The sequence below is a fragment of the Oenanthe melanoleuca genome, chromosome 5 (genome assembly GCF_029582105.1).
Source record: "Oenanthe melanoleuca isolate GR-GAL-2019-014 chromosome 5, OMel1.0, whole genome shotgun sequence".
Classification (NCBI taxonomy): Eukaryota; Metazoa; Chordata; class Aves; order Passeriformes; family Muscicapidae; genus Oenanthe; species Oenanthe melanoleuca.
This window is the reverse complement of record NC_079339.1, coordinates 10,940,098-10,963,707: the sequence shown is the minus strand read 5'-3', so window position 1 is coordinate 10,963,707 and position 23,610 is coordinate 10,940,098. Positions and strand designations below refer to the sequence as shown.

The following is a 23,610-nucleotide window of genomic DNA, read 5'->3' as shown; positions in this document are numbered from 1 at the left end:
AATTACATGCTTTTGAATGTCCTGGCAGAGGAAGAATGCTGCTTCTAAAGCACTGGCATAATTTAAGCCTTGCAAAGGAGTGCAGTTCTGTGCTGTGTTCTGCAACATAAGGCCAGAAACCCAAGCCTTCTCCTTTACTTCTTCCCATCTATTTCAGACCAGAGTGATACTACAAGCACATAAAAGAGTGAAAGTTTTAGCTTGGCAATTTGAATCATTGAGGCATCTCATTAGTTTATCTAAGTTGGTGGGGGAAGATGGTTAAAATGTGGTAGCTTCAGGAGCATGACAGAATCACAGAAAGGTTTGGTTTGGAAGGGGCCTTAAGGATCATCCAGTCCCCCTGCTGTGGGCAGACACACCTTCCACTACCCCAGGTTGCTCAAAGGCCCATCTAACCTGGCCTTGGACACTTTCAGGATGAGGCATCCACAGCTTCTCTGGGCAACCTGTCCCAGTGTCACCTCCTCTGGGCTTGCTCCAACAGGTCCATGTCATCTTTATGTTGTGCCTTGATCTTACTCAAGGTCTGTGGAAATGATTTCCACAGCCCAGCATGTTAAAAAAGAATCATCAGATAAGTTTTTTAGGAAAATTTTGTGAAAGAATGGGGTTTTTTTCAGTACTGGTAAAGTTTAGGCTGGTGCTTGAAGATTTTTAACCTTGCAGGGATTGAAATACTGATGAAAGGAAAAACTGTGACCATTGTCTTTATTTGCAAAATCAAGATGGAACAGAAGTAAAATAAGATGCAAGAAGGTGGGAAGGTACCAGCAGCTAATGTTCCTCCTAATTTCAAGTGATGGTTATGGACCAGGATTTTATTTACCTTACTTGGCAGTTTAGGGGATGTTAGAGTGATGATTCACAATAGCACAATCATTTATTCTAGTCAAAGTTTGTGGCACTTCTTCTTTCCCATGGCAGTTCAGTGCTTCTCATTTCTGTTTCTGTATGAACTCAGTGTGTGCTGGCATGTTTTCCCTATTGGAAGTCCCATGCAGTCCTGCCTGAAATGTGGTTTTTCATAATTGTTTTCAATCCTATTGAGGTAGAGGAGGAAATACAGTGATTTCTATCACTTGAGAAAAGCAGAACTCAGAGGAAACTTGGAGATAGTCAGGTAATTGCCTTTTCATTAGTAAATTTAAAATTGTTTTGCAACCAATCAAGATAGAAAATTATATTTAAAGGCTGTGAATAGTCTCAGACATTAAAAAACCCAAACTGGTGCTTTGATGCTTTTGAAGGCTTCTTCCATTTTTGTTAAAACCAAAACTTGTTAAATAAGGTTCTATTCCCTCAAAATTATTTAGTTTTGACAATTTTTTTTTTCCTTCTTTTCTTCCCCGTACCTCTCACCCTTCTCTTCCAGCAACTGGAAGCAGCAGCTGCTCGTGCTGCTGAGGAGGAGAAGAAAAGACTGCAGACTCAAGTTGAATTGCAAGATCGCTTCAGTTTGGAGCTGGAGAGAGAAAAAATGGTGAGTAGGGCACGAGGGGTTTTGCTGCTATTACACATAGTGAGCCATGTGTTCAGCACAGGCAGCCACTGAAAGGTTTCCACAGATTTTGCAGGAGGCTGGAGAATGGAATCTGTGTTGCATTTATTTGAGGTGTAGGAATAAAAGATTTTTACTGGTGAATTCAAATACTGGAACAGCTTGGCTACAATTTGTACAGCATTCAAAGTTTAAATATTATTGGAAAATTGGGAAGGATTAGACTGTTTGAAGGATAAATGCATACTGAAGTTCTCCTGGCAGTCTTCAGAGATGGAGAACCTGAGGGCAGTACTTACTGTATGAATAAGCAAAATGAATCAGGTATAATCAAAATGCATTTTATGTGTTCCTAGAGCTATTGCTTTTTTTTATGCTGTGTGTTCTCTTACAATTATGTACACACACAAATATAAAAATAAAGATTGTTGTTTTATAATATTGCTACTATCCAGCTACACTGAGGATTCCCGAAAGAACTGGTTTTCAGTCTTCAAGGGCTCTGTCAGGTTGTTCTGTTAGTTGGGGAAAGGTAGAAAAAGTGATGTGATGGGACACCTCGGAGCATTAATGCACACAGTGCTGCTTTATGGGCTGAGCATGAATTCCTGAATACAATCCCTTTCTGGGTCACTGGGATTTGGGTCAGCTGAGGGGAGCAGGCTGTAGACCAGTGGGGCAGGACATACCAACCTCCTTTGCTATTTTCCAATCCTTTATCCATCCTGTGCCATCATCCAGAGACATAAATGTGTGGGATACACTCCTGCCAAGGGAGAATTGAAAGCAGTGCCATTAAAGCAGCCTGACCTTCATATCTCTACAACCTTTCTCTTCCTTTACTTGTGTATCTGTAAACTAAGCAATAAGATCAAGCTGACTGAAATTAGGTTTGAACCCCTGTAGAAATCCTGTGCTGCAGGAAGTAGGTCAATATAAGTAGCATGTGTTATTATTCATTTTTTAAATGCCCTTAGTTCCACATCTGCAGATCTAGCCTCAGTTTTATCAGTTCTGCTCAGCAGGCAGCAGGAAAAGATTTGTCTCTGAAAACATGGCCTGAGGGAAACCTGGCAATTCCTTTAAAAATTGGAAACCTGAGTTGAATGGTAGCTCATGTGTCTCAAATTTATGCTGCTAGGTAAGACAAAAAATGGAAGAGCAGGTTGCTCAGAAATCATCTGAACTGGAACAGTATTTACAAAGAGTACGTGAACTGGAAGAAATGTATAAACAGCTGCAGGAAGCATTGGAGGATGAGAAGCAGGCACGTCAAGATGAAGAGACTGTGAGGAAACTTCAGGCCAGGTATGGCTTTGACCAGGTAGAAGAGTGTTTCAGTTCCCCCTGCCAACACTGAGTACCTGTGCCCTGCTGCCTCTGGGAATGGGGAACTACCTTCCAGTACAAACATAGGACAGATTTTATTTTTCCTTAAGATATGGAGACTGAAGCTGCTGTTTATGGTTTTTAAAATATGCCTGATTAGCCTTCAGCAGAGTGAAAGCTCAGCAGTTTTGGAAAAGTAGGTGCAGTTATTTTTTCCATCAGGTGTTTATGTCATCATGTGAAAAAGTGAGATCACTCTGTACAGGCTTTTCAGCTGTTTATTTTATAAATCAGTAACTGTAAAAGTGATTTTCTGTTGTATTTTATCACAGGTTTAAACTGTAATGATACAGGGTTAAATTTCCTCTTACAGGGGCTTTGTGGAGTGTGGTTTTTTTTTTCTTCATATACCCAGTCCTCCTAAGACAATGAAGATAACTTACGCATGCCTGTTTCTTCTGGGGCTCTGTGTTGTGTATTTGCATTATTGACTACATTTTCTGAATAGCCCTTTGTAGCAGTCAGACTGCTTGCACTGCTGGCATGCCACTGAAGGCAAACCAACAAACAATAACTTTTTCCCTGCTTCCCAAGCTTTTCTTTAAAAACAATATTCTCTTTCCTTAAAAAAAAAAAAAAAAAAAAAGAAGACAGAAAAAATTAATTAATTTGGCTTCCCTGCATGGATACAACTTATGTTGAAGTGCATTTAACAGCACAATCCCCATTGCAGATTGCTGGAAGAGGAGACAGCAAAGAGAGCTGAACTGGAAAAATGGCATTTGCAGCAGCAACAGACCATTCAGATGACAGAAGCAGAGAAGCAAGAACTGGAAAACCAGAGAATGATGAAGGAACAGGCTCTTCAAGTGGCCATGGAGCAACTGAAACAACTTGAATTGGAAAGGAAGGAGGCCCTTGAGCAGTATGAGGTGAGCTGCTCTGGTCATCAACCTCTAATCCTTATCCATAGATTGAATTTGAAGCTCTTCAATATTATGCTTCTTTAGGGGTTAGCTTGGCACAAAAGTTACAGTAAGAGGTAGGATAATTGGATTGGTGGTTTGTTGTTGGTTTTTTTTCTAATTTTTACTCAGTTTCTAGACCAGTAGATACATTTGAAGAAGAGGATCTGTTTCAGACACACCTGTGAAACTCTTTTGTTTATTTTTGTCACAATTTTGCATACAGGCCAGCTCATTCACATCCTGAAATACTCTGTGCATATTTGTCTCCTGCTGCAGACTCACTTCGTGTGCAGTCCCACTGCTGCCATAACTGGGTGCATTTTGCTTCTGAGTTAGTAATTCTTGCAGTGTTTTCATGATGTCATGGCACAGTATTGTCTTCTACAGATGAAAAGTCAGTGTGTTACTGTAGGCACCTACTCCTCAAAAATGTATTTAAGCACTGAGTGGAAGTCAGGGACAGATGGGAATTGGCTCAGATTCTCAATGTGCAGCAGTGCCTCGTGTCCCAGATGCCAGGCCTGTTCTCTGCCCTGTGTTTTTGGGGAAAGTCAGTAACTGTTTATGGAAGAAATAAGAGCCAGAATCCAGCAAGTACAGAGGCTGAAGTGCTGCATGCTTTCCAGGGCTAGAGAGGTGGTGATCCTGCATTTGTTTAGGTCAGGAGAGGAAGCCTGGCTGGGTTTGTGTTTAACAGGGGAGGGTGTTTATGGGGTGAGCTCTGAAGGACAAACCAGGGCCCTGTCTCGCCTGACACAGAGCACAAATGCTGCACTCACTGCAAGCAAGGGCCCAGCTGGGGTAGTTGTGGCCATTTTACAACTTCCCGGGGTGGTGTTACATCTCACACCATCACAGGATTGCTTCTGGCTAGTACTTGACTCTTTTTTTAGGTGACATCTCAGGCTTCTTGTATGGGAAACATAATTTACTACTCCAGAGGAATTGCTGAATACAATAATGAATAGACATATAAAACCACAAAAAAATCCACAAAACAATTATTTTAGAAATAATTAAACATTCTTGCCTTCCATTTGGAATTGCCCAAAAGACCAGTCCAGGCTGAAGAATGAAAACTAGCTCCATTACACAGCTACAGAATCTTGTAAAACCTTGTTATTTTAGGATTCTTATTTGACGACTTTTATTTTTTTGGGGGGTGGGGTGTGGTGGTGACTAAATTACTTAGGGTGGTTCCACACTAAACAGAGAGCTGGAGGAGTTAACGTAGTTCTGGCTTTTGGTTTAGAAGGTGTATCTTTTTATATAAACAAAGTAAGCTGTTCTTGTTTTCAAGTGGGCCCTGTCTTATTTCAGGAGGTTAAGAAGAAGTTGGAAACGGCAGCTAATAACACCAAGAGTTGGAAAGATAAAGTGGCTCATCATGAGGGATTGATTAGACTAATAGAGCCAGGTGAGTTATCAACTGAAGAGTTACAAAAGTGTGTATTTATTCTGCCTCGTGTACTTACATCACCTGGTGACTTACTGAAGTCTGCTTTTTCCTGTAGTTTACTGTTTTCATAGCAATAATAAATAAATATCATCCCTTGTGACAATTGCTGATGAGAACTTCCAAGTCTTTCCCTCTATTGGCCCTACTATAATGATTTTATTATTATTGTTTGCTTCTTTTATGTTTAAAGCAAAGCAAGGATCAGCCTGATTGCTGCATTGTGAGTGTGTGACATCCCTTTCAGAACTGCCTGTCTCAAGTATTGTCTCTGTCTTCCAGGCTCCAAGAATCCTCACCTAATCACAAACTGGGGCCCAGCTGCCTTCACTGAAGCTGAACTGGAGGAAAGACAAAGGAGCTGGAAAGGGAAGAAAGCCACTTCTGAGTGATGGTGGCAGCTGCAACGTGGCCCAGAACAGGAGCCCACCTCCCCTCGTTCTGCTTTGCACAGAGCAGCCTCTTGCTTAAAAGGTTTAGTTTGCTCAGCAGGTTGGGCCTTTCTGCTCATGAAATGCTGTTTACCACGCTGGAGGGTCTGCTCAGAGCTCAGCCATTACAGTGGGTGGTGTATGACAGGACATGCTGTTTTCCCTTTTCCAAGACTTTGCAACTGAAAATTTGTATTGAAATGTAGTTTGTGACAGACAGAGTTTTTCCTATACTAGCCTGTAACAATCTGACAGCAGCTAACCAGTCAGGCAGCATCACTTTCATTCCAGAAAGTGAGGGAAACAGTTGTTCTGCTGGTTCATAAATCAGTCCTGGAGGTCGTATCCAGCTCGGAGATGGAGCATTACCTTTCCTTCCTCCTTTTGCTTTTGCTCTGTCCCTCTGTTGCTCTCTGCAAAGTCCTTAGTGCTCAGACACATTCCCTTGGCAAGGGGGGCTGGCATCACTGGGTGCCTGCTGCCTGCTTGGATTTGGTGTCCTGTTTCCCTCTCTTTGCAGGAATCCAAACAAAAGAACTGGAGATAAGACATTTGGAAAAAGTAGTTGTGCAAGTCTGTTTTTGTACTGTCTCATACTTCAGAAGTGCCAAAAAAAAGCCTTGAGAGCTCTCTTCATAGTTTAAAAGATGAAGTTTTGGCTCACAATTTCTGAAGCAGATGAATGGAAGGTGGTAGCACACACAGGACAAATATCCTATGTGTCAAGGCTGTGTTTGTGCAAGAAATCGTGATTATAACATCCCACCATTTTTAGATTTAGCACTTCTGTCTTACTTTTAATTGGAGGCCAGATTAAAGAAGTGTAAAAACTTTTTTAAAAAATAAAAATGATAAATGTGTAGTGATAAGGCTTTAGGGAAAAAAAAAAGTAATTCCTGTCAATAAAATAACTTGAGTCTTTCTCGTACCAAGGCTTCCCAAAGAGCCTGCTATTGTGCCTTACCATTCTCTCCTGGGACAAAGCCAGTTATTTCTGTTTCTGTAGGGAAAAGGAGCAAGCCTGTGACTTTGCTTTGCAGATCTCCCACACCAGCATTGCTCAGTAAAACAGGATTCCTGCCAACTTGTACAGACATTTTGAGATGCCCCCCTCGAGGAGCAGGTGCCCACTGGTGTGGCTTGTGAGCAGCTTTGACTATGCCCCACCTCACCTGCTTGTTAGTTCAGCTACATGTTAAATTATTTGCAGTAAATAAGAAGTGGGTTTCTCAGGAGGATAAGCAGTGCCTTGGTATGCAGCACTGTACTGCTTGGGTGTTGGAAGAGCAGAAGCTGTACAGAAGTGGTGTCCAGATTTGGAAGTCTTAAATAGCATTTTATTTGCCTATTAACTAAGACTCACTCAAATACTGAATCTTCTCAGACATTTATTCTCTGGTTATATTTTTATACTAATTGAAATCTTTAATGTTTCGGTAAATGGAGTGCTGATTAGAATGGCAGGAAAATCCAGGATCTTCCTATTTATACTCACTGTACAGGAAAACAGTAGTTCCTTAAACTTGATAACAAGGCATTTTTTAAATTGATCACGTTTACAGAAGCAATGTGAATATAAAACCCAACCACCTGTAACAGAATTACTAATGTACACAAGGTTAAACTTTGCTAAAGGAGCTGGAACAGTATTTATAACTACCAAACATTTTATGTGGAGAGCAGAAGGGGTATTGGGGCTAAACTTGTTTAATTTTTCTAACAGTCTTTATTTTGGACAATGGTTTTTTAAGAACACCAAATGATGCATGTTTTCATATTTTTTACTGTACTTTAGAAATGGCTGTTTAATAAAGTAATATAAAGTAATTTACATTTTGCAATTAATTTATGTCTTATTGCCTGGGTTTCTTTTGGCCTGTTGGAGTTCAAAATCCAGTGACTTTTGTGTGGAAGAAGTTTAATGGTCAGATCAGTGGGATGTTAAAGGCATAAAAGAGGCAGTGGCCACATGATAACACAAACAGACTTTGTTTTAGCAGCACTCCTCTCCTAAATGTTCATATTCAGTACTCCTTGCTGCAGCCTGGGGCAAGGGCAGGGCAGACTCAGCAGGGAGCTGTGGGAGCAGCCCCTCACAACGTGCCAGCCCTTTCTGTCTGTCTGTCTGTCTGTCTGGGGTCAGCTCTTACTCACTGGCAGAAGAGGAAATGAGACAAAGTTCCTTTTAGCTTCGTCGTCCCTGCTTGCTCTGACAAATTAAGAAAGCTTTATGTGAAGCTTTGCTCAGTAAAGCTGGGGGGAGTGGTTGGTTTAAAAATTAAATCATTTGCATGCTGAGCAAAAATAGCACTTGAGAATGAGCCCCTTAGAGCAACACTGAGCAACATCCAAAGGGAGCACAGAGCAATGAGTCACCACAGTCATGGATCAGGGAACTCTGCATCCCGGTGTGCCACAATTCCAGGGGGGGCAAGGGTTACTGCTCTGCTGTTCCACAGACCAACGAGCCTGCTCATGGTGAGGATACCCCTGCTGAACTGTGGGATTAGGGATGCCACTGCTCTGCCCAAGAAGCCCTGACTACACCTCAGCTTACACAGAGGCCAGGGGCAAGCTGTGCCTGCTGCTCCTGTACCCTTGGCAGATGCACTGGAGGGCTCAGCCCGCTTGTTTTGTCTGCCAGATTGAGGTTTCACTTACCTGCTGCTGCTGGAACAGTCCTGCAAAACACAACCCCAGTACTGTGCTGTTCCCTCTAAAAACAGAATGGGCTTGGTTTGGGTTTTTTTTTTTGTTCTTTGTTTTCCTTTTCCCCTGTGATTTATGAGCCATGCTCACTGGATCACACATTCCCAAACTGTAGCAGGCTGGCTTCCAGCAGCTCATGTTACTCTGTCCTGCTTGAGCAGCCACAAAAGCAAAGCCTCAGTGGGGGAAAGGAACAGTATCTAAGGACAGAATCTGTGTCCTGGGGCAGGTGGGGGACCCCAGCCGCTAAAGAAGCGCCTGTTTGCCGTGTTAATGGCAGGGGGATTGGAAGCAGGTGATCATCAGTGTCCCTTCTAACCCAAGCCATCCTGTGATCCTGGGGCTCAGCCATGCAGGACACCTGGAATAGGAACTGCCCCATCCCTCTCAGTGAAAGTGATGGAAAATAACTGCTCTGATTTTTATCTCAAATATGTGAAGCAGTTACATAAACAAATTTTTGAGGAAACCGGTGCAGGACCAGGAAAGGGGATATATCCACAAGGCCTTTCAGCTGCTTCGGAGCGAGAGGTCATTATTTGTTCCCGAAGGAAAAGGTGCTAAGGACGGCAGGTGTGCCATACACTTGTCCTTTGCGAGAAGGGCAAATTCCTTTAACACTTAAGATTTTTAGGGGCTTTCCGAGTCTTGCTGCTATTCGATAATTGTGTCTCTTTGTACCCTTGGTTTTTTTGTTTTGTTTTGTTTGTTTAACAAATCTTTTCGGGTCACTGTGGCACTGTGGCGCACGGAGCTGGGGACCGCGGGGCAGGAACGGGACCCGCGGCTGCCTCATCGCTGGGCTCCGGCTGCCACCTCGTGGTGGCCCAGCCCGGTGTCCTGCGGTGCTCCCGGGCTGTGAGGCGTCCCGGGACAGCCTCCCGGCCGCTCCCTGCCCTGGCACAGCGGCAGTGCCGGGGCAGAGCCGTGCGCCGCCACCGCAGCTCCGTCCCTGCTGCAGGAGCCCGTGCGGCTCCCCCGCTAGCCCAGCATCCCCACAGACATCCCGGAAAAAAAGAGTTTCTTTTTGTTACCACGGGCCTGCGAGCTAATCGAGCCGTATTTTCGGAACAACCCGCGGCTCACCGCAGGAGGACAGCGGGATAGAGCATCCCACAATCTCGCATCTGCAGGCGCAGCTTGGCTGCCGTGCGGCTTTGCTAAGGGCGGTAAAGCAGAAGAAGGAGAAATGTGTCAGTGAGGCTGGTTCCCTGCAAAAAGGCTTTTCCCAGGTGCTGTGTGCACGGCCCGGGGCTGCAGGAGCGAGGACGTGCTCAGCATCACGTACTCACTCCCCTTTTGGGAGCGGGGCTCGCTCATCCCTTCCAGCCGCAAACGAGGGGTGTGTGACAGAAGGGGATATCAGCGCAAGGCTAATGCAGCCCTGAGAGCCAAAATAAAAGGGAAATACACTTCGTGCGTTTAGAGACTACTACACATTCACTCTTGATGTGAGCTACCTGGAAGTGCCAAGATTCAAAAGTGTAGAAAAGCACTGTCTTATGAACTGACTCCCTGGGTATGTCAAAAGTACCATCCTTCAAAAGAAGGGAAAGTCCAGAGGTTGTTTAACACATAACGTGAAAAAATATTTGGCAAATGTAGCTGCATCTCACCTCCAGAAGAAATTAGAATTGGAATGGTATGATCCAAAACAGTTAAATTAGAAACATCCTGAAAAGCCTTAAGGGATATTTAACGAGGCACTTTTTAACACATATATGTACAAGCCCTGAAGAATCACTTGACAAGAGCCTTTCTCCTGCCTTTTTTTTCTCATATTTTAGCTTAACTGACAGAGGAAATGTAAAAGGATATGAGCAGCAGGGTCAGAGGAAAGCCCATGGCAGACCAGTCAGAATGCTGACAAAAAGAAAAATAGAAATCACAGTCTCCAGAACAACCATTACTTTAAATTCCTTGATGAATTAAACCACAAAAATATAACCCTTTCTACCCTGCTCAGCATGCTCATAGCTCACATCACTCTTCTGCCTACCCAAAGGAGCTTGATCTAGCAGGAGCTTCACACAGTTAATATAATTGCTAATTAATAGAGCTGTTTGCCATGGCTGCAGCACACAAAATGTTTTAACAGGATCCGGGTCTAACAACATCTTTATGCAAACACTCACCTGCTGTCACTCTTGTTACACTATTTCTGAGCATGCTTTGGTATCTCAGATGGGATTAAAAACTCAGGCATAGACATGAAACAGTTTAAAAAGCAGCCTGGACTTGGTGTCGACCAAAATTAGCTGTTTCAATGCCTATCTGAGCATGGAGATTTCTCTTCTCACTCTGAAGAGGTTTGTGCAGCTTAGCCATGACTCAAGGTGCAAGTGTTGGGGAAATGCAGGTCCTCTGGGGTGCTGGCTCCTCAGCCCTGATTAAAAAAACAAAACAAAACAAAACAAAACAAAACAAAACAAAACAAAACAAAACAAAAAAAAAAAGGCGACAAAACTAACCACACCTAAGAAACTTATTTACGGTCAGACTTTGCTTAGACATTTTCAGAAAATCCCTGTCACCCTGGGGCGTTTGGAGCAGTGCAAGACTGTGTTTTGTGAACCATTTCCTTTGCCAATGATGCTTTGGGCCATTTTACTCTCTCCAAGCCATGAAGTCAACCTCCACATCTCTTTGTGAGGCAGGAGCATGCCCCATTTTTCAGCCTGACAGAAAGATCCGTGTGCCCATGGACTGCTTATTCCCAAACAGGAGGTAGGAAATGATGGGAGCAGGGTGCAGCCTGCTCACACCCAGACTGCCACCAAAAGCTGAGCGGTGTGGCTCTGCTCCCTGTGGGGATGGAGGTGGCACCTTTTGTGTTTGCTGGTTTGCTTTAGCACGACCTTTGCACAATATCCAAGGAGGTCTCTGCTGGCCCACGGAGCTTCCTGGAGAGGTGGCTCTCCCAAAATAACCAAGCGCCCAAGCCTGGTCTCACAGGATAGCTGCACGTGGCCCCTGTGGCAAAAGAAAATCCCCTGCCTGTGCTCCAGCACACTCTCCTCACTGTCACCATTACAGAGGGCAAGAGCCAAGCCTACAGCTGCTCTCAGCCCCCTCCAGCCAGCACATCCTTCCCGCCAGCAGGAGGGAATCCAGAGCCTGTATTCCTTGAAATCACGCTGCAAGGAGCGGCGCAGGCAGAGGGGAAGGGGACAAGGAAACGCCACCAGGTGCTGGACACCGGTGCTGCTGGACACCCGTGGGCCAGGCTGTGCCCTGGGGACAGAGCCGGACCAGCCCTGCACAGCTCGGAAGCCGCTCTGCCTCCCGCCCAGTCCTTGCCGCTGGTGTCCCTGCGGTGCCAGCACATTCGGGGTGCTGTGTGCTGCGGGCTGGCGCACAGAATGAGCGCTGAGCCCGGGGCAGCCCGTGCCGGGTCCAGGGGAGCGGAGTGCTGAGCCCGCACCACCGCCGGGAGAGCGGAGCTGCACAGCCACTCGCTGCTCTTCCAGTTTTCCATTCTTTTCTCATTTTCTTCTCGCCCCTCCTGATGAGCCCCAAGTCCCTACGTGCCGAACTAGGGTGAGAAGACTGACACGATTTTTCCAAAGCCCCCGGCGAGTCGTGGGACCCGCAGCCCAGGGCTCTGCCAGCTCCTGCCCCGGCAGGCCGGCCAGGCAGCGGCCGCTGCTCCCCCAGAGACGGGGAGAACAATAAGGAATACCAGATCTGCCGCAGGAATGCGGGAGATACCGTGGCGGGGGGCCCTGAGAGTCTGGGCAGCATTTGCTCACGGCTTGGCCGCAGCCCAGGGGATGGCACTCAGACCGCGCTGTCGCCGGGCGCGGTGGCGCGGGGGATGCGCGGGGGATGAGCGGGGGATGTACAGGGGGATGAGCGAGGGGTGAGCGGGGAATGAGCCAGGGATGAGCAGGGGATGCGCAGAGGATGCACAGGGGATGCTCAGGGGATGCACATGAGATGCACAGGGGATTCACAGGAGATGTGCAGGGGATGCACACGGGATGCTCGGGATTCACAGGAGATGTGCAGGGGATGCGCAGGGGATGCGCAGGGGATGCACGGGGGATGCACGGGGGATGCGCAGGGCATGCTCAGGAGATTCACAGGAGATGTGCAGGGGATGCATACGGGATGCTCGGGATTCACAGGAGATGCGCAGGGGATGCGCAGGGGATGCGCAGGGGATGCGCAGGGGATGCACGGGGGACCCGCGGCCCCCCGGGCTCCGGACAGCAGATGGCAGCCGGACACCGCCGCACGGCCCCGCAGAGCCCGGGGAGCGCACCCGGCCCTGCTGGAGCTGCTGTGGATCAGCCACACGCGGGTCCCGCCCGCGGACGCGCGGGGATCCAGCGCAGCCGCCCCGCGCTCCGAGCGCGTCACCCGCGTACGTGCGGCACCGCACTGATGCTGCCCCGCCGCAAACCCACACCCGGAGCAGCCAAAACCTCTGCCCGGCTCCAGAGCAGCAGGGAGAGGCCGGGCAGATGATGATCGAGGGCATCACAACCGGGGCTTCACCCCCGCTCCCTCCCCGGGGCGCCCTGAGCTCTGGGGGTGACCGAAACCAGGGTCTGCAGCCGCCACTGCAAGGCTTGACATGCCGATTACAGAGCCATTACTCTGTTGGGTAACATTTCCCCTCAATGACTTAGGAACTTTAACCCAATTTTGAAATGTAGGGGAGGCTAAACTGGATTACCTTAGCTCAACTGCTCGTGTCATAAGCCCCTGAGAGGTGGGACTGGAGGGTTTTTCCTCCAGAAACCTTTTGTTGGCTCGCAAAATCCTTTCTTTTTTTTTTTTCTTAGCTCAGACACCAAGAGGGGGAGTTTTCAACTTCCAAAAATAAATCAAAGACACCATGATGCCTGCAGGGTATTTGTTTCTCCATAGGAACGTGAACCTGGTGGTTTAGTTTAAGGGAGGCTAAGCTAACTCTCACATTTTCTACATTCCTCTTTTTCCTGATAGATCAAGATCGACAGGTTTGAACTGTTGTTTTAATGAAAACCTACTACTCCTGAGAGGGTTTCCTGTTTTAGAAAGATGATATTTCAGAGCTACAGAATTCCAAACAATTTGACTTGCTATCACCTTTGTCAGGTCCCTTAACCTCCCTGTGCCTCTGCTGGGCATTGATGAAAGGTGGGTGACATGTTCCCATCAAAAAGGCACACAGACCTCTGCAAAACAGTAAAATGTCCCTAAAAAGAGGACTCTTAAAGTGACCACCTGAACCTGTGCTCACCTGGTGCAAATCAGAGACTGCTGAGTGAGGCCTGGGAAGCACCACTTTTACCAGGGCACCACCAGGGCTCCCTGGCACCATTCCCTGCCAGCCCCTTGCAGTGTCACCTCCAGCTCCCCCACCTCTATTCCTGATCCCTGGCAGCCAGGAAACCTCCTTGAAGCCCTTGGGAGACAGCCATGAATTGAAGCATATTAGCCTCTAATTAACTGGAGTTAAATCACCACACAGCTGCTACCCCCAAAGTTCCAGGGAAATGAGCCCCCTTTTGTCACCACCACCTCTCATTCAAACTGCTGAATCAATCCCAGGTAGGTTTTCCCCTCCCTTGTACATGTGGAGCACTGACAACATCCTGGGGTAAATCTAAACATGACCAACCTCAACAATGTATCTCTGGAGAGTTTTCAGAGCTTAAGATCTGCATCTCAGAACAAGTTTGGGGGTAGGTGCAAATGCCTTGTTGAAGGTTCAAGTATTTGTTTTAAAGTCACAACTACAACAGGACTCCCTTGACTAAATTTTTGGTCCAGGAAACTGAACTTCAGCTCCCAGTTTTGTTAATTCTGCAATCCAAAATATTTTCTTTGCTGCTTTTTGTTTTTCCTTGACTTTTAAAGGCAATTAGGATTTTCCAACTGTTCTGACAATTTAGAAGTTCTAATATGTAAAAACACTTTCTTGTGTTACAAAAGTTTCTCCAAATTGTAAAATGCATTACAAAGGGGAAGCAGCCAGCCCCATGTACAGTGTTTGGGCTGCTCCTCTGGCAGAAAATGACCACTGGCAGCATTCAAGGCATGGAAAAAGGACTTTATCACCCAGATCCTTCAAACAGACAAAACCGCCTTAGCTGGGCAGACCGGCCCTGATTTCTCAGCGCTAATCCCTGGAGGTGCAGGTCTGCTGACGTCAAGCCTGCTGTGGTTACTGCAGGGCTCACAGCCCTTCAAACATTCTGTCTGCAAGCCCCAGCCCAGCCCATGCACAGAGCAGCTCCTCAAAAGCCTCTGACAGGGATGGCTGGGACCTGAGAATGTCGAGGGCTCTCGACACCTCCCCGCTCACCTGCTCCAGCTGGGCAGCCAAGGGTTTAGGGACATTGAAATTCACACTTGAAGGAGCCAGTTGCTCTCCTGCTTGACTCAGAAATCCTCCTGGAACATTGCTGCTTCCTGTCTGAGCTCCTCTTTTAAAGCCAGGTTTTCTGCCTGCTATTCGAAAGAAGCCCATAAAAAAGGAGAGGACAGCAAAGCTCAGGAAAGCACTAATCTGACATGTAGAGGCTCACAGGTGCAACAGGAAGGAATGCACATGCCCATCAGGAAAATGGGAAAGGCATTAATGATTTTCAAAGCTAGACTCTCACTTGTCATTTCTCTCTGGCTATTATTTTTGAAAGACTTGAGGATTCCTTTTATCAGGGAATGTTTCCTCAAAAGTTCTTGCAGAAAGAGTTTTTTTTTTTTTTCCTTTAATCCCTTCGCATTTCAGGTACATACATGAAGTTCTTCATAAGCTGCTCCCTGAGCATTGCTCAAGGGCAGGAGTAATTGGGATTTTGGGGAATGCTGAGACTTATCAGCTTGCTGGAGGAGCTGGAGCAGAGCCAGCAGCTGTGCCAGTGGTGGGATGGCACATTCCTGTCCCATAGAGCTGCCAGGGAGCTGCTTCCTCCAGGATGCAGAGCTGCATGTGGGCTCATTTTCTGCTTCCCTGTGTCCTGCAGTGCAGACATCCCTGGGGGTCCCAAAACTGCAGGATAAGAACTCATCCTTCCTTCTGGCCCGGATCCTGCACAGACATGTGCACACGCTTAGTGCTGAGCATGTGAGTAGCAGCACTGATCTCCATGGAGCAATCCAGATGCTTGAGCCTTTGCACATTTGGGAGCAGGGGAGAGGAGGACACTGGGTTCTCTGCTTGCCTGTTTTACATACCACTCCTGAGATCCCACCCAAAAGAGAGAGCGCAGCAGGATGGCGCTGAGCTCTACAGCTATTTTTATTTCCATCTCTCGTGGCCTTGCTCAGACCTGCTATGAATTATCTGGGATATCACACCCCAGACAAGTCCAAACAACAGGTCTTGCTGCAGACTGTCTGTGTTTAGAGGGGTGATTTAGTTACTGCTTTCCCCCCACCCCGTCTTCTTCCTTATTCCCATTAGTGACACGTTGGCTGCAGAGAAAACTTATTCATGCTCCAGAAATGTAATATTTACTCAAAACAATTTTTATTTGGCTTGGCTTCTTCCCAGTGCCATAAAGTGATAGCCAACCCCAAGTGCTTACATAGACAACATGTGCATCTGAGTCATATTTCTGATCCCCGTTATAAAAAGCACACAACCTTGTTGTTTGGTGCAATAGGATGGGACTGAAGGCAGCAGCACGTCTTGAGCATAGCCCGTCTCTGGAATCTGCAGAAATTCACCGTGCTCCAAATTTAGAACTTGTGGGTGGAAGCTCGGTCAGGAGCCAACTTTTTATACCATTACATCACAGGAATTGAGGGCTTCGTGCCAAGGATCCAAGGAAATTAATAAAGAGCAGAGGCTGTCCAGCTGTTTGAATTTAAAGTCATGGCAGAGAGGTAATTATTAATAAATACGGCTTTATTCGGAACGTCGTAATCTGGCCGCTCAAATTGAACATATCCCCTCTCCTCACTGCAGCTCCCTGTTCTGTTAGAACTTACAAAGACAATAGGAAGGAATTAACTTCTGTGAGAGGGAGGCCCAGGGGAGCTGGGATCCCTCTGGACAGATGCTGTGTCTCCAGCTGAGCAGCGCTGTGTGCCGGGCATGGCGTGCATGCTTCCAGCTGAAACACCCTGAGAGCTGAGCTCTCCAGCGGGCAGGGATCAGAGCCATAGGCAGCTCCTCTGGAGAGAAACTCAATTTGTTTGACCTCCCTGCGCTGGGGCAGCCAGTGAGAGCTCAGATGTCACAGCCTCCAGGGAGCTGATGGTAAAGCACAGGGCTGCTTACCAACAGGCACAGGGTGACCTGAGCAACTTCCAACCTGTTTGTGTGTGCCCACAGCCCCAGCAGGGCTTGGCCCTGGCTGCAGAGTGTGGCTGGGGCTTGGGGAAGGGCTGTGCTGGTGCTGGGAGGGGGTCACTGCCCCGTGCCCCCACGGACTGTGGAGCCCAGCTGTGCCACATCCCTCTTTTGGCACCCCAAATGCACAGCACACACCACAGGCACCTTCCCAGCTCAGCCCCCAGCAGGACAGGCTCTGCAGGAAAACACTGGCTCTGCACACAGAAAGGGGTCAGATGTCCCTGCCTGGTCTGCATGCCAAGGGCTGAACACAGGCTTGCCGTGGAAAACACACAGCCTGGAGAGTACAGCAGTGTCTGTGGAAAAGGGGCTCCCCTGATGCTCAAACCACAGAAATGTTGGTATGCAGCTTCAGAGATTTACAGCTTATACTCGCCTCAAGGGTATGCAAAAGCTATGAGTAATTAGAAATATGGCTCTGGGTTCTCTAGGAAGTTCCCCATTTCCATTTTACAGATAAACAAGCTGAGGTAGAAAGCAACTGAAAGCTGCTTCAGTGGGATGATATGGGAAATGGCAAATAAAACATCTGAGTTCCCTGAGAGATGCTCCTGCACCCACAGATACCTCATCATGCTTGCACATGTATTTCTTGCAGCAGCACATACCAAACAGCTCCTTGCATCCATGTCTCACCAGGAACCAGCATAGCAAAGACCAGGACCTGCAGCTACCAACAGCCCCTGCTTTTGTCTAATCACACACACACACAAAATATTAAAAAATTAGGTTTAAAAACCATAACCAGCAGGTTAAAAAAGAATCTAAAATAATCCTTTCAGCAATGTGGTCACAGGGTGACAATTTCCACAACGGAAGTAAGACAGTCACTGATAGGGATAAAAAGCAGAAATCAAGTCAGTTCAACTCAATGATCTCAGAATCACAGAATAGTTTAGGCTGCAAAGACCTCTAAGTCTTTCCTCACTTCTTAAATATTGTGTTTACACCTGCAGCACAGGCATGGACATGCAGAGGATGGTACAAGAGTCAGATTGCTGTAGATTCAACAGGATCTATTACTGGATAAACCTCTTGTGCCTAGAAAAATACGATGCCAACCATTCATTCCTGCCAGAGAACTCACAGGGACATCCTGGCCATGCTCAAATGCTACAGTGCTATGTATTTTTTCTCTCAGGGTGTAGCTGCTTGTGCTTGACCGTGTATTTTATGTTTTTTGTGAACAGCTGTGAGTGTCTAAGGATTGAAAATCTCAGGTTTATTAAACATCTCACTTATGGTCAAGAGAAGCCCTCCTGTGATGCATGACCCATGGAGAGAAGCTGGGACACTGCAGTGGATGAGGAGAGCCTTTGGATGCTGCTTGCCTGTGGGATGGGAGACCTTTCTGGGTTTCCTATGGGAACCTGGAGCTGAACTGGCTCCTGGAGCTGGCTTGTGCATGCTGAGAGCATCTTACATGGCTCTGAAGCACTTTCCACCTCAACAATGGCATGAGGAGACTTTGAGGAGGGGTAATACAGAGTTTTCCTCAGCTGCTAAAAATATCTGTAATATAGGACTGGAAAGGGTGAATGGACTTCAGTGGTTGAATAACTTGAAGAGAATTTTAAAAAAAAATAGTATCAGGGCAGAAAACACCCCAAAAAGTAATACCAGATATTTGCCAGAGCAAAAAGGCAAAAGAGTTTTTATTTCCAACATGAGTGCCCCTGGTAAGCTCAGGTTGGGGAGTGAAGTAGCCATTTTTAGTCTTATGCCATTTGGTACCCCAAGGCTTTTTGGTGCGTGGTCCTGTTGCATGAGAGAGTCTGCAATGGCATTGCCACTGCTCCTTCCACATGTGGATAAAGGTGGAAGAAGAAAGTCAGCATAATGAGCAGTCTTAAGGGCACCTCCATGCAGCCCAGAAGCTGGGAATGCCTGCCTATCAGAGCTGGCAGGGGATGCTTATTGTCCAGAGCCCTTCCTTTCAGACTTTGCAGGACAGTAACTCACTTCCTGGAGCACTGCATCAGACAAGCAATTGCAATTAGCAAGTGATTCTATGGAAATAGCTAAAATGCTTCAAGCTATAGCCCAACAAATTTCTAACCCATGGCCAATCTCCAACTCTCTTCCCACTGAAGTCAGAAGCAATCCCTCCTGCCCCATCTACAGCTCTTAGAAATGCAGTGAGCATTGAAAATTTTGGAGACCTTGCATGTTCTTATAACAAGGGCAAGAGTCAGATTTCCAAAATGCTACTCATGCTCATAGAAACTTCCTCCCCAGAAGTCCCCTTGTTTCCAGCAGACAATCCTTTATTTCACTACTAGTTCTAGATGCAGCCAAGCATCATCCTATTTAGAAGTCATCTTCCAACAGCAGTAGCAATGAACACACTTGGCCAGCTAATTCACCTTCTGCAGTCATGGACCTGGGCTAGCAACTTGCTTTATCTCCTGGCAGTGGTGCTTGGAAAACCAGCTCCAACTGGTAGCAGAGAAATACATAAAACATGGAGAAGGGTTTTATGAGAAGGTGGGTTTGTGGCTTCTTATTTTGACTGCTTTCCATGAGATTCTTAAAAGTCTCAAAGCCTGGAATGAAGGAACCTTGGTCGCGCCTTGTTTTCCAGCAGCTTCTTTAAAGGATGAGTCATCTGGAAAGCACGGGAAGTATCAGGGTAATTGCTTTGATGTCTTTTATAGAAATTTAGGATGGATTTGAAAGAAATGAGGGAAGTGCTGTTATTTCCTCTTGGAATGGCAGGCTGACACGAGTGGTGCTGTTATACAACGGAGCGAGCAAACAGCAGGGCGCACGCGAGCCGAGTGCGAGTCCTCCTGATCAAGTTTAGGTCTGGATGCTGATGGACTCAGCAAACAAACACTCATGTTTATTCTAACAGAATGAACAGAATGTACCACAGGGAATGTGACTCACTTTTCCATAGGAGGCCTGTCTCTATTCCCTGGGTTTGGATAAGGAAATGTTGCACCTCTCACTCAGTTTGTTCTACAGAGCTGTAACGAGCCTGTCCCAGCGAGCTGTCGCCCTGCCACATAAAACCTGATTCATTTGCCTCTGTGAAAATAAGTGTGGCTTTTGACAGGACACCCTGCACTAGGCCCTACTAAATCAGCCAGCCAGACTCACTCACAGGTGGTTTGAGTCTGGAGTGCTTTTTGAAACAAAAATATGCAGCCAGCCTCAGCAGCGTGTCGGCTGCTTTCCCTTGGGTGACAGGCTGTCCTGCTGCATCCAAAGTACCCCTCCTCCTCCTCCTCCTCCTCCTCCTCCTCCTCTGCCTTTTAAACTGGGCCTTTAAAACCACAGCTTTCCGTAAGAAAAGGGTTTGTTGAAAGCAGAGTTTGGGGAAGGGGCAATGAAGAAACTATCATATTTTTATTTCAAAACTTGTAAAACTCCGAAAAAATCTGCTTATTAATTCACAGGAAATTCTGATTAAAGCAAGTGTCCTTACAAGACCCTCCTGCAAGAAATTCAAATGAAGGGGAGGGGAGGGAAAGAGTTTTTAAGTAAACAAGTGAGAAGAGCCAGGGAAAACAAGAGCAGTAAGCAGAGTCTCAGGTGGCTGACTTGGCAGAGCGGGGCGTGAAGGAAGGAAGAGGCTATGGGACAAGGAGCCGCTGGCGTTTACAGTAGTCAAGAACTCTCCAGAGCTGGTGACTTCAACCACAAGTTGCTTAACAATACTGTAAGATCCTTCTCCTTCACATCCAGCCCCAGCCAGACTGGAAAATCCCTCTCTGAGTCCGGGGGGGATGCAGGTGCAGGGTGGTGGTGCTGGACAAAACAGGAGGAGCAGGACTGGCAGAAGGGGAGTCTCAGTGCCCCCTGAAATCACAGGAATTGTGATGAGAAAAGACAGCTCCTGGCTCAGGTCTCAGGCCCTGGATAGCAGGAGGCTGGTGAGTAACAAGTTTGGGATTGAGGGGATGCTCTGTGGTGTAGACAGGGCCACTTCCAGCTAGAAAGAATTTCTTTCCCCCCCTGAAGTCAGTGAAGGCTTTCCAGTGCCAGAAGAGAGTCATGAGAGAATTGTTGTGTTTGTCCCTTCCCAGCTATGGATGCAGGAGAGCAGAGGATTCACTGGTGAAGAGGTGATGTGAACTGGCACTTCAGACACCAACTTCTTGCTGTGGCTTCCTACCAGGCATTGAAAATCATACCCTTGATTCATGCTTGTGATGGAGATTATCCTTAGCTAAGACTCTGCAAACCAGTCAGAAAATCATTTCAGATTAAGAAATGAAATATTCCCCAGGCTAAACACTGCTCAGGTTATATATCTCATCCCTATGGGAATTTGCAAGGATCTGCAAATACATTGTTTTAAAGCTACCAGCTGCAATAATGGAGAAACTAGCTGAATGACAGAAAAGCAAGCCCTAAAATAGTTACCATTAACCCCAGGGGGGCTGGGGGTGTGTTGAGCTGTGGTTTTCTGTGCTCGGTAGCGATGTGTCATCCTAAAGAGCCTGCATTTAACAGCAGAACAATGCTGTGCATGGTGTCACCTTCCCAGGGGTCACTGTGCAACAGCTTCTCCAAACTGCTCCATTTCCACTGCTGAAGCAGCTCATTAAAAAAAAAAAAAAAATCCTCATACAACTGGGAATTATAAAACTCCACAAGAGCCTGTGATGCCAAGGACCTTTATTTGGAGGCACACCTCCCTTCCTAGTGCTTTGGAAGCTGGTCTTTTCCAAATATCTTTCTATAGATGCTAAAGAAAGGATGAATCTGGCCACAGTCCATTCAGCATGAGTGATTAGATCTTAAAGGGATATTTTCCTCTTTTTAAAATTTCCATTCTTCTTAAAAATTCCAACCCATCTTTGTGATGAGTTAAAAAAAAAAAACCATCACAAAAGAACCAATCCTCGTGCCTATGTCAGTGTCTTAGCTGTATAAATTTAAACATTCCATTGTAAGCTAAGATTATCTTGCCTCTTGCCCACTGAGACATGTGGGTTTGGCTTTATAAGGCTCCATAGCTGGCCTGCTTGAACCCTGTCCAGCAAGTTTTCATCTAAATTGATTAGGACTTGGAACATATTTTCTTGGACAAATTGTGTTCTAATGAATAGAACACTCCCTCACAGCTGTCCTGCCAGAAAGCCAAGATTTTTTCTGTCTAAAAATCATCCCAAAGCGACCCTTAGATAAAGTTCAGAATCCATTTTCATTTTTTTAATTAAGAAAAGGTTTGCTTAATTCCATTCCTTACATTTCAGCGCTCAGCAGCTGACACACGATTCCCCCTAAACATTTTATTTTAAAGGATTTGGTTGTGATGTCAGGTCTGCCACAGACAATACATTTCTAAACACACTGTTTACATTAAGCACCAAGCATGAGGATGGTTTCAGCAGGAGGAGAAGCCTCTCTCACCCCTGTACCTGTAGATGGCACATAGAGCAAGCTCAAGGTCGGCTCCGTTCCCCACAGGATAAATTTAAACATTAACTAGGACAAACAGGGAATATCACTATAAAGAGATTCCCACAGTGCCCTTCTCCAGGGATAAGGCTCCTCAAGAGACCCCTCCTCACCCCCAGCAGGAACCTTCATGAGCTCACCTTCAGGTCCAAGAGTGGGCTGGCTGGGAATTCCTGCCATTAATTATTGCTGGCCAAACGAAGACAGCACTTCCCCGGCCACCCTGGGGTGAAAGCTGCCCCACTCAGGGTGAATGCACCTCTTCCTTTTAGCATTTTGCTCCATAGTTGTTCTCCCAGATGTCCCAGCTTGAAACCTCAGTGAATGTTTGTGTTATGATTAGCCCATCTGGAATTTTTATTTTACCAGCACTCTCATGGTAGACAAGGAGGATTTCATTCAATCCAGAATACCCAGGGGACATCCATGGTTACATCATATTCCTTATCTACTAGCAAGAGGATTTCTAGGAACCAGGAGTACAATTTGAGACAAGATCAGATCCTTCCTAGTCTGGCAAAAGATGGTTCTGACCCATGTGGAAATAATATGTCTTCACCATGTTTTCAGGACTTAACTGACACGTGGCACTCAGAAATTAAATATGTACGCAGGAATTTAAAGGAACTGGTCTTTCAAGAAACACAACCTCCCAAGTCTTTAAACATTGGTCATATATCTTTAACAAGACAGGAAACTGAGGCAAAGTCATTTCTCCTCAATCTTGAATGGAATTTGACTGCTTCAGCCATGCTCAGAGAAGGAAAATAAATCACAAGAAATTGCTCCTCTGAAATGAAATGAGAAATGAGCATCATGATACTGCTTGTGGAAAATGGACCATAAAAAGACAGGGCACACTGAGCTTCAGAAATGTACCTGAAATTCCCTGGAGAAGATGGCAACTGCTGCAGCTATTGGTTCAGTCACATCAACATGGTTAGTCAATATGCATCATTAGATAGCAAGATATTACTAAAGCTTATGCTGCTTTGACAGATGCAGAAAAATATCATGCACCTCTTCTACAGTCCATGTCATCTTTGGCTTTGGGTGAAGAAAACTGGGTACATCTGCATCCACTAATTTGAGCCCCATTTTTAAAAAATTTCTGTGTGCTCTTAAACCATTAGAACCTAAACATAATGACAGGGAATGAACACAAACAAGATTTGCTAGCACTTTATCACACTGTGTTCTGCAGCCTGCTATTGTCTGGAGATGTGGTTATAATGGGCAGATTATACAGCATTAAACCCTCCTGAAAGCATGGACAGAAAATATGATATAATCTTGCTTGGAGCAATTATCTTTAAACACAAGAACAGCTTCAGTGCCCAGTGGAGAGCAGCAAGCAAAGTTATGGGCCCAAGGCAAAACAATGACCAGCTGCCAAGAAACATCCTTGTTAGCCTTTGTTAGAGTTTGCCTCTTTAAAGTCATTGTGCAGCATAATTAAGTTGGTAACATGCAGATGAGAAAGTGGAAAAAAATGTGAAGAC

At 46.2% G+C, this 23,610-nt stretch overlaps 1 protein-coding gene and 2 long non-coding RNA genes across 3 annotated transcripts in view; 1 reads left to right on the top strand and 2 right to left on the bottom strand.

Moving 5' to 3' along the window:
• Positions 1-7,516, top strand: part of SWAP70 (switching B cell complex subunit SWAP70) — a 35,006-nt gene extending 27,490 nt beyond the window's left edge. Inside the window, exons 8-12 of the mRNA XM_056493847.1 lie at positions 1,376-1,483; positions 2,643-2,809; positions 3,564-3,762; positions 5,119-5,215; positions 5,537-7,516. Of these exons, the coding sequence (XP_056349822.1) occupies positions 1,376-1,483; positions 2,643-2,809; positions 3,564-3,762; positions 5,119-5,215; positions 5,537-5,646 (681 nt within the window). The 3' untranslated portion in view covers positions 5,647-7,516. The remainder of the gene's footprint in view (positions 1-1,375; positions 1,484-2,642; positions 2,810-3,563; positions 3,763-5,118; positions 5,216-5,536) is intronic.
• Positions 698-2,636, bottom strand: LOC130254387 (uncharacterized). Its single transcript, XR_008840699.1, has 2 exons — positions 2,195-2,636; positions 698-1,465 (listed from the first exon to the last, which is right to left on the bottom strand). It is a non-coding gene; the product is annotated as an uncharacterized LOC130254387 (long non-coding RNA).
• Positions 7,517-15,840: 8,324 nt separating the features above from the next.
• Positions 15,841-23,320, bottom strand: LOC130254334 (uncharacterized). Its single transcript, XR_008840680.1, has 2 exons — positions 22,249-23,320; positions 15,841-20,878 (listed from the first exon to the last, which is right to left on the bottom strand). It is a non-coding gene; the product is annotated as an uncharacterized LOC130254334 (long non-coding RNA).
• Positions 23,321-23,610: the final 290 nt, after the last annotated feature.